The 10944-nt window shown below is 43.6% G+C and overlaps 1 protein-coding gene across 2 annotated transcripts in view; it reads left to right on the top strand.

Moving 5' to 3' along the window:
- LOC130535567 (uncharacterized) overlaps window positions 1-5907 on the top strand; it is an 8379-nt gene extending 2472 nt beyond the window's left edge. Inside the window, exons 4-8 of one of the 2 annotated variants that reach the window (XM_057050702.1) lie at window positions 120-419; window positions 1219-1491; window positions 4030-4158; window positions 4232-4271; window positions 4432-5907. In XM_057050702.1, the coding sequence (XP_056906682.1) occupies window positions 120-419; window positions 1219-1491; window positions 4030-4158; window positions 4232-4271; window positions 4432-4474 (785 nt within the window). In that variant the 3' untranslated portion in view covers window positions 4475-5907. The remainder of the gene's footprint in view (window positions 1-119; window positions 420-1218; window positions 1492-4029; window positions 4159-4231; window positions 4272-4431) is intronic. The other variant, XM_057050703.1, reaches the window with a different exon arrangement.
- Window positions 5908-10944: the final 5037 nt, after the last annotated feature.

The following is a 10944-nucleotide window of genomic DNA, read 5'->3' as shown; positions in this document are numbered from 1 at the left end:
CCTGTGCAAATAAGCAAATCAGACCTTTGGCTCTCACAAACATACCGTATGTGCCCATGCTTACACACACACACACACACACAGACACACACTCATCGTATAACTTTGATCTTTTCCAGATGCTGCTGCTCAGGTTCATCTTAAAGGGGAAGTTGGCGGAAATCTGACCTTTCGCTGCCCTGATGTCAAATCAAAATCAATCGACTTTTTCTACTTTCAAAAGAATAATAGCTTTATCAATGGCTATCATTTATCAAAAGATATACCAACTGAGGCCTGGAGCAACACGAGGATGGATGATAAAGACAGGACCACAGTGCACATGTTCAACTTGAAGGCCTCACACGAAGGGGACTACGAGTGCTACATCAAATACAGCGATGGCCTCGTTCAGACTGTTATGAAACTCAGTGTGACAGGTAAAAATTATATACTCTATTTCATTCATGAAGGTTGTTGTCAAGTTTTCTTGTTAAGTGGAACTAAAAATTAATTTCATTTTCACAGTAAAATATTGGAATTAAAATCCTTTGTACCATCAAACCATTTGTTATTAATGGTTTGTTAACAGGAAAGTTCATGTTACTGTAAGAAGAACTTAGTTGATCAAAGTTGTTTTGGAAACGTTGAGACCTTTTCATTCTTTCAATCTCATGTTGTGATCGATACTCAGATGATTTAAATCCAAAATGAGTGGTAATATTATATGTATTTCATACATGAAGTGGAGATGCAATATCCCACATCAGAATATAAAGTTTGAAGGAAAGGTAGTGGAGCATTTCAGGTGTCATTGTGGCCTCTCTGGGCTGTTGTTGTCATGCTGCTCTTTTCTAACATGCCTCATTATCTCACTCTGCACTGTGGCGACAATGTCTGACAAGTTAAATGTGTCTCCCTCCCCAGTAGATCCAGTTTAAACACCAAGCCAACCTGGAGTCTGCCTCTTTAATGGTCTTTAAATGGCTTCTCCATGACCTTCTGACCTTTAGGGCACTACTGTCATCATAAAATCAGATATTCTTCACCTCATCTGTAGTTGTTCAGAGCTGTCTAAACTCCAGACACACTTTAATACTAATTTCTCTCATCTTACTATAAACAGTGCTCATTTATTGAAGTAATGAAAACTTTGCAGAGGCAATTTTTAACTTTGCTGGTTTTAGTTTTGGAACCTTGAACTGCTGAATTACAGCAGTCTGTTTGTCCCCGTCTTAGCCAACTACAGCAAACCTCAAACCACACAAGAGTGTCATGATGGGCTGAGCTGTGTGGTACACTGTGTGTCACACGGAGGGTATCCAAGGATCAGAATAACCTGGGATGTACTGGACAGTCACGCGTGGAAGCTTGAGAACAACAGTGAGGTCCAGGATCCAGACACCCTGATGGTCAACAGCTCCAGCAGTGCCTCCTTCAACTGTTCCAGTGGGAAACTGAGATCCATCCGGTGCTGTGTGGGTGACAGCACATCAGACCATATTACAGTCTGTAAGTTCTGAAGGAACAAACACTTCCTGCTTTCTGTCTTGGTCCATCTTCTAAAGTCGACTTTTTCCACAGAGGTCACAGTTATGAATAAATAGACTAGATTAGGAGGGTGGCACGGTGGTGTGGTGGTTAGCACTGTTGCTTCACAGCAAGAAGGCCCCGGGTTCGATCCCCGGTTGGGACTGAGGCTGGGGACTTTCTGTGTGGAGTTTGCATGTTCTCCCTGCGCCTGCGTGGGTTCTCTCCGGGTACTCCGGCTTCCTCCCACAGTCCAAAGACATGCATGATTGGGGATTAGGCTAATTGGAAACTCTAAATTGCCCGTAGGTGTGAGTGTGAGAGAGAATAGTTGTTTGTCTATATGTGTTAGCCCTGCGATTGACTGGCGTCCAGTCCAGGGTGTACCCTGCCTCCGCCCATTGTGCTGGGATAGGCTCCAGTCCCCCCACGACCCTCAGTGGAGGAACAAGCGGTAGAAAGTGAGTGAGTCTAGATTAGATTAAGTTAGGGTGGTGCAGTGGTTAGCATTGTTAACCTGGTCACACACTCTGCAGCCTGATATGGGTGAGTCGGTGTCAGCCTGCATCTTCAAGTCTATAATGACTTATTTGGTCTGTGAATAGTTGTTTGTCTATATGTGTTAGCCCTGCGATTGACTGGCGTCCAGTCCAGGGTGTACCCTGCCTCCGCCCATTGTGCTGGGATAGGCTCCAGTCCCCCCACGACCCTCAGTGGAGGAACAAGCGGTAGAAAGTGAGTGAGTGAGTGAGTCTAGATTAGATTAAGTTAGGGTGGTGCAGTGGTTAGCATTGTTAACCTGGTCACACAATCTGCAGCCTGATATGGGTGAGTCGGTGTCAGCCTGCATCTTCAAGTCTATAATGACTTATTTGGTCTTATTTGTGTTGAGCAGCAGAAGGTTGGTTGAGCTCAGCTTGAATGAGCAGCAGCATGTTGGTGGACAACTGCTCCACCTTTTTCTTGAGGTGAATCACTGTGGTGTCAATCACAGAGTTGATGGTGGTGTTAGAATGTTGAATGAATGCTCAGCTCTGCAGTCATGAGTAGAGGAACGGACTCATCACACAACTCTGTACTTCCACCAGGGTTTAGATGAGGGTGGAGGAACATTGTATGTCAGACCCAATGTGTTGGGGCTTGTTAGTCAGAAAGGCCAGTAACCAGTTGCAGATCTGTCACTTTGGTAATTAGGTTAGATGGCGGATGGTATAAAAAGCTATGCTAAAATCTATTAACTCCATTTTGGCATAAATATTGACACTGAGAGGAGAGTCTGGTGCCACAGAGAGAGCATCTACTGCTGACATTCATGCAGTAGGCATATTGGTTGGGGTGCAGTTTTGGAAGAAGACAGGCTATGAGGCGCACCACTACCAGCTGCTGTAACCCTTTTGAAAAGTGAGTGTCTTTGGGACATGATGGCGTCGGTCACAGACATGTTGATTATAGTTCTGTCAGGATCCGTGCCAGCTACCTGGCCTGTGCTCCGGGGAGGCCCTCACAGCTCCAGGTTTTCCATCACAAAACCAGCATAGAACTAATGGGTCTTGTTAAGCAAGAAAAAATCAGAGAGTTGCTGCTTTGTGGGCTGAGTTTCTTGTTGCACTTCCATTGTAGCACTAGGCCTTCTTGATGGCCCGTTCCACGTTGGTTCTAGTTCTACTCTAGGTTTGTTCATCTCCTGATCTGTGGTGATGTTGTGGACCTTCAGCAGCAGATGGGTTATGGTTCTGATGTTATTGATGCTGGTGCTGTCTATCATGGTGGAGACATATTCCAGTTCATAGGAAGCGTAGGTCTCGATGTCTGCATGGGACAGGACCGATGGATTTCATAATGAAATAAGAATAGGATAAAAGACTTTATTGATCCCACATCGGGGAAATTGCACGTTACAGCGTTAGCCCGTGGTGTACAATACAGAAAAGTACTAAAAGAAAAAAAAGACTCTTATATTATGTACATTGCTATGTACATTGTACAGTATATACAGAAATTAAAATTACGTACAGAAGGAGTGTCGGACAGTGTGAAGAAAAATTAAGGTGCAAATAAGATGTGCAAATAAGACATTCCAGAGGTAGGATGATTAGTTAGTGCAAATATGCCAACCCTGGGTTATTGGTGCTACAATTAAATGTTGTGCATGTTGAACAATCTGACGGCAGTTGGGATGAATGACCTGCGGTAACGCTCCCTTTTACACCATGGGTGTAACAGTCTGCTGCTGAAGGAACTGCTTAAGGCCCCCACAGTCTCGTGTAGGGGGTGAGAGGGGGTGTCCATAATTGATGTCAGCTTGGCTAACATCCTCCTCTCACCCACCTCCTCAATGGAGTCCAGAGAGCAGTCCAGGACTGAGCCAGACCATCTGACCAGCTAATAAATACACAAATCTCTATATTGATGATATCACAAACATACATTTACAAACCTGAAGCCCTTTTTCCTTTCTTTGTTTGAATCTATCATAATTTGAATAATTCACCTCTATAATGCTTTTCTACTTCTCTGCAGGTAAACCGGAGGATCAAACTGGTAAACAGCTTTATATGAATATGCTAATAACAGCTACTTGCATAGTGTTGCTGAGCACCTTTGCGGCGCTGATATATAGCATTTATAAGCACATAAACAGAGAACAAGGTAAGGCTTAGTCACAAACAGTTATTCAGTGGATAAATAAGGCAATCAGGGATGAACTTGGGATGTTTTCCAGGAAAAGGAAGGAAGCAGGAAGCAAAAGAGGAGTGGGCAGGGTAAGACTTACCACCTTAACCCAATCCCACATTCTACTTCAAATACCACAGCATCTGTTAATTTCTTCATTTTGTCCCTTGCTGATGATAATGTACATCAGGTTAATGTTTCCTGAATTTGGTCACAACTCTTTGTCCACACATTCTGTTTCTTTCCAAGCAGAGAACTCCTTTGTCTCACTGTCAAACCAGAAGACACCTGAGTACCAGAACCCAGAGAAGCCGTGCAGAGGCAGCGCGCAAGATATAGGGATGAAATGAGCCCCAAAATGAGCCGACAAGTGGGGAACCAGTAGTACCATGTCGCCACTAATTCCTGATGCTTTGGACATTTGTTTTGAGGAAGTGTACACTTAGAAACTTTATTATTTAATACGGGTGCGTAACACCGGTGTATAACATCGGTCTATAATATTGCAGTATAACACAGGCGTATTTCACCGGCCGGGGAGAGGGAAGTCTGGGCCTCTCTGCTTAAGCTGCTGCCCCCGTGGCTGCTGCCCCCACGACCCGATAAGCAGCGGAAGATGGATGAATGCATGGATAACACGGGTGTATAACAGGGTGTATAGCACCGATGTATAACATCAGTGTATAACACAGGTGTATAACATTCTACTGGCTTTACCTGTGAATGCGGGACCAAACAGTGGAAATTAAATAATGTGTGTGTGTGTGTGTGTGTGTGTGTGTGTGTGTGTGTGTGTGTGTGTGTGTGTGTGTGTGTGTGTGTGATGGTTTTTTTTAATGGTAAAATATAAATCTTTAATGTTGAATTGCTAACATGAGTATCATTCAAAATTACTTCATTACTTATTGATAAAGTATTTGCACTACCTTAACCTGTGAGAGGCGAAGAAGTATTTTTTTTTACACATTGTAGTGTAATAACTTTTTTATTGTTGACAGTTGTATACATGCATGTTGTGTTTTCCATCTAGAGCAACAAAAGAGCTCTTTGTCATATGGAATTTTTTTTTCTTGTCTGTTTTCCAGTTTCTATGTTTTTTCCCATGCTAAGCTAAAATGGGGGAACTGCCGTATTTAAATTCAGGCCCTTGTTCTTATTTTCTTTTGCTACATATCCTTCTGTATGTAGCTTTTTTGCTTGTCATTCCACACACGTGCACAAATGCAGTTTGCCCATTTATTGGCTGCAACTAATGAGTTTATTCAGTTGTAATGTAGACTTCCTGCCTCTAGAGGGGTGTGCTGCACCAGAGAGCCACTGTTCTGAGGGTTGTCCACGTCACCATATTATTGGATACAAGCATAATCGTAGTTACATCCTGGCCTGTAAATATGTACAATGTCTGAGTTACATGTCTGCATGACAAAACTATGTTTATGGGTTCAGTCTTTAAAGGTAGTGTGTGAGACATGTGAGCACAGGAACAATCGGTGTCTTGTCTGTAAAAAGAAAACTGACAAAGGGAGGTAATTTATTACTCTATAACTATTATAATTATTGGTGTTTTTGCTGATGTTGCTACTGTTGGAATGCTACATGTTACATTTTATACACCTTTTAGAATCTTGCTTGTATGCCACTATGACATCTGTCATAATTGGACGCACATTTCAAGGAATGGCTGGAAATGTACTGTTGATACTTTGTGATAAAGGTTTTGAAGAAGTTGTGGTCTTTGTTTGTGTGTAATGTTAGCCTCACACTGTAAAGTCTAATTTCAAGTTTTGCTGGTTCACATTAGAAACTAGTTGGACTTGTGTATCTGTGTACCGACGTGTGTGTATCTTTTGCAGCTTTTTTCCTATTGCTTTGCATCACTTTCATGAGTTGTGATCAAATGGTGTCTATCTGCTCTCTGTTTGCTTTAGGAGGAAGAGCAGCGCTGGGTCGGTTGCACTTCAGGAATGTTGCCCCAAAGCCGCTGCCCTCCTTCTTCCTCCCCACAACCTTCATTCATTTATGCAATCATTCTACTCCGTCATTGCTTCCCTTTATCCTCCATGTTCTTCTTTCACACCCATTCTTGTCTTTGTTCTAATTATGACTCCCTGTGTGCCATTACCTTCTATGGCCTCTTTTAACACCCCTCTGTCCTGTGAAGCGCTACTTTGTCCCTTCATCCCTTAGATTTATTTCAGTCCCCATTTCAAATTGAGAACTGATCACATCGTCACTGCCACCTCCCCTGTCTCCCAATCACTCCCCCCTTTCTTATGCTGTTCTACCCAAACCAAGCAGAGAAATCTAGTCTTCTATGATGGATGTGGAAAAACAGCACATTCAAGCTTTATTTCAAAAGGAAACCTTTATGAATTAAAAAGGAAAGGAAAAAAAGCCCCTAAAGTTTAGCATAAACATTAAAAATTCAACTAATCACAACCAAAAGAAGGGAAGAATGCTTTTCATTTTTTTGGTAAAAGCTTTTTATTAGAGTAGCCATTCTTATTGTAGTCTTAAGCGATGGATAATGTATGATTTTAAAAATGCAACGTCTTCTATAGGATAGACACTCTAATTATAAATAAAAAATACATTTAATACTACAACATACTTTATGAATACATTTGACAACATGTTCCTATTCACAACACAGAATTAGTTAAAGTTAATAATATCAATATGTTTATTTTCCTTTGTGCAGAATTTGAATGAATTTACTCTTTCAGTTGACAGGACACATCTCATCATCATCAATCATCTACACGCATTGTTCTGGTTTCCAGTGAGCAGCAGAGAGTTTAATCTGCTGGAGAAGCTGGATCCAGTCTGGGTGCCGTTCACAGACAGAAGAATATGACCTGGCACACACTACTGCATCATAGCGGCTAAGATCAGCAGGCACATGGATCAATACATGAGCAGAGCACAGAAAGGCATAGGGAACAACACCAGAGGTGCCAAGCACCAGATACTGGTCGACAGGGCAATCGCCCAGGACTGTAGGATGCGGAACCTGTGCACTGCCTGGATTGATTACAAGAAAGCCTATGACTCAATGCCGCACACATGGATACTAGAGTGCCTAAAGCTGTATAACATCAACAGGACACTAAGAGAGTTCATCCAGAACTCCATGAAGCTGTGGAACACGACTCTGGAGGCCAACTCAAAGCCAATCGCGCAGGTGAGCATCAGATGTGGCATATATCAAGGAGATGCTCTGTCCCCCCTGCTGTTCTGCATAGGCCTAAACCCCCTCAGCCAGATCATCACCAAGAGTGGCTATGGGTACCAGTTCCGAAGTGGAACAACCGTCAGCCACCTCCTCTACATGGACGACATCAAGCTGTATGCCAAGAACGAGCGTGACATCGACTCCCTGATTCACCTCACTAGGATCTACAGCAAAGACATCGGGATGTCATTCGGGCTAGACAAATGCGGGTGGATGATATCTAGAAGGGGAAAGGTGATTGCAACTGACTGGGTTGAACTACCTGAAGGGAACATCACAGATGTGCAGGACAGTTACAAATACCTGGGGATCCCACAGGCAAATGGTAACCACGAGGAGGCAGCTAGCAGGTCAGCCACAGCCAAATACCTGCAGAGGTTAAGACAGGTCCTGAAAAGTCAGCTGAATGGTAAGCACAAGATCCAGGCCATAAACACCTACGCCCTGCCAGTAATCAGATATCCTGCTGGCATAATACCCTGGCCACTGGAAGAGATACAAGACACTGACATCAAGACAAGGAAGCTCCTCACCATGCACGGAGGGTTTCACCCTAAGTCCAGTGTCCTGAGGCTGTACACAAAGTGAAAGGAAGGGGGCCGAGGACTAGTAAGTGTCCGAACTACTGTCCAGGAGGAAACAACAAGCCTCCAAGAATACATCAAGAAGATGGTCCCCACTGACCCACTGCTGAGTGAATGCCTCAGGCAACAAAAGCCCACCAAGGAGGAGGAACCTGAGGGGCTATCATGGAAGGACAAGCCCATGCATGGAATGTACCACCGACAAATTGAGGAAGTGGCTGATATCGAGAAAACATACCAGTGGCTGACAAAGGCCGGACTGAAAGACAGCACAGAGGCACTAATCATGGCTGCACAAGAACAGGCCCTGAGCACCAGAGCAATAGAGGCCAGGGTCTACCATACCAGACAAGACCCCAGGTGCAGACTGTGTGAAGATGCCCGAGACAGTCCAGCACATCACAGCAGGGTGCAAGATGCTGGCAGGCAAGGCATACATGGAACGGCATAACCAGGTGGCTGGCATAGTATACAGGAACATCTGCACTGAGTATGGGCTGGAGGTCCCAGGGACCAGGTGGGAGACACCTCCGAAAGTGGTGGAGAACGAGCAGGCCAAGATCCTGTGGGACTTCCAGATCCAGACTGACAAGATGGTGGTGGCCAACCAGCCTGACATAGTGGTGGTGGATAAACACCGGAAGACAGTGGTGGTGATAGATGTAGCAATCCCGAATGATAGCAACATCAGGAAGAAGGAACACGAGAAGCTGGAGAAGTACCAAGGGCTGAAGGAGGAGATGGAGAGAATGTGGGGGATGAAGGCAACAGTGGTCCCAGTGGTGATCGGGACACTAGGGGCAGTAACACCCAACCTGAGTAGATGGCTCCAACAGATACCAGGAACCACACCAGAGATCTCTGTCCAGAAGAGCGCAGTCCTAGGAACAGCTAAAATCCTGCGCAGAACCCTCAGACTCCCAGGCCTCTGGTAGAGGACCCGTGTCTGATGGAAGGAGGCACCGCCCAGGAGGGCGAGGAAGAGATTTTTTTTATTTATTTATTTATATATATATATATATATATATATATATATATATATATATATATATACACACACACACACACACACACACACTTACTATATTACATAGTAGCACCACTGACACTAATAACATTGATAATAACACTAAGAATAATTGTGCTAATAACAGCAACAATAATCCTAATATCAATAACAATATTAACCTGAAAAGTCTGTCTCTCAACTTGAACTATTACTGCAGCCAGTTCACATGAGCATTCAAAGCACACATGCTTCGTTAAAGTGCTCTCTGGTCTATTAAAGAGGGAACTAGCTCAACTGGACTGACGCTGTACCAGGATTCTATAAGAAGAGACATTTTCAGGGATCTTTTATTATGTTGGTTCACATTATAAGTTTATAATAAGTTGTTGTTTTACATTAGCAACAATGGGTCTGTGCATGTGCTAGCACCACTTCAAATGATCGCTTCATCTTTATTTTCCCATCTTTAGACCTTGTCTCTCTTGACTAGCTTCACAATTCTTTAACCTATTCAGTTTGTTCTGGGAAACCTGGTAATGAGTTCATCTCCAGACAAATTGCCAATCAGCTGCTGACAAAAAAGAGGAAAAAAGAGTGGTCCTCAATGGAGCCCAACGCTGTTTTCCTAAATGTGCATTCAGAGGGTGGGGAGCAGGGGAACAATGTGGCAAGTGGGGAAAAAAGTGTTTAAATGCTTATTTGGCTGTGTGTCTACAGGGTTAATAGAATCCTGCTTTGAGTGCTATGTGTCTTCGTAACCTCTTCATGTCAGAGTTCAACTCTTTCTGTAAGCAGAGGTTAACAACCTTGCCATCCATTCACATTCCTCATCAGTGAACCGTCACCAAGAACAACAGGTGGTCTGGCCAACTGGTATCATGCAGAACACAAAAGTGGAGAAAAAAACATGAGGAGAAAGAAGGAGAAAGAATGGACAAGAAGGTCTGGATCATACAAAGAACGTAACACATTAAGAGGATTAAATACCAACTTTCTTTTATTAATTTCCCTCCATCTTCTGCTTTGTCCCTCAAGCTCATCCAACATATAGGATAAACAACTGCTCACACTCACTTTCATACCATTTGTCTACCCACATGCATCCCCCCGATGCACCTCACTGGGGGATTGTACTTGGGACATTCTGTGAGGCAACAGTGGGAAACGGTTTGTGGAATTATTATCAGAAGCACTGGTGCATGAACTTCAAACTTCAGCACGTTGTTCAGGTTAAACCTGAATCCATCTGCAGCAGAAAGTGTTTTAAGAGAATTCCTTTGTGCAATGGGATGTATCCCAACTCTACATGTCTTCATGCTGCATTGTGATAACTGACTGAATGCCTAAAAAACAGCATGTGCTACCAAAATCACAATTCTTAAATGCAGCTTGATCTTGTTTTAAAACCAGCTAATTCTGAAAAGAAGTACCGGGAATCACTTTTTTAAATCTGCAAAAATCAGATATAATCAGGCTGAATGAGCCAATGACTGGGGAACAACTTTAGCCCAATTAGAATCCTGTAAAGCTGTCACATGGCTGTAAAGCAAATTAGCCCTCTCCTATTCTTGTTGAACATATGCCCTAAATCAATTGGAAGAAAATATAGTTTGAGCAACAAATGTGCAAATTTGACCATGTGCACAAAAAAGTGATTAATTTCTTTGTATTTAAACATTATCATTTAGTTTCGTTTTGTCGTTTGTCGTTTTCGTTTGAACCCCCAGCCGCTCCCAAGCCAGGCAAGAGATGTAATCTCGCCAACTAGTCCTGGGCCGGCCACGTGGCCGCCTCCCGGCGGGACATGTCCAGAACACCTCTAAAGGGAGGCGTCCGGAAGGCATCCTAACCAGATGCCCGAGCCGCCCCAACTGACTCCTCTCGATGTGGAGAAGCAGCGGTTCTACTCCAAGATCCTCCCGGATGTCCGAGCT

Source organism: Takifugu flavidus, chromosome 12 (assembly GCF_003711565.1).
Source record: "Takifugu flavidus isolate HTHZ2018 chromosome 12, ASM371156v2, whole genome shotgun sequence".
Taxonomy (NCBI): Eukaryota; Metazoa; Chordata; class Actinopteri; order Tetraodontiformes; family Tetraodontidae; genus Takifugu; species Takifugu flavidus.
Note: the sequence above shows the minus strand (reverse complement) of the source record. Positions and strands in the feature narration are given on the sequence as shown.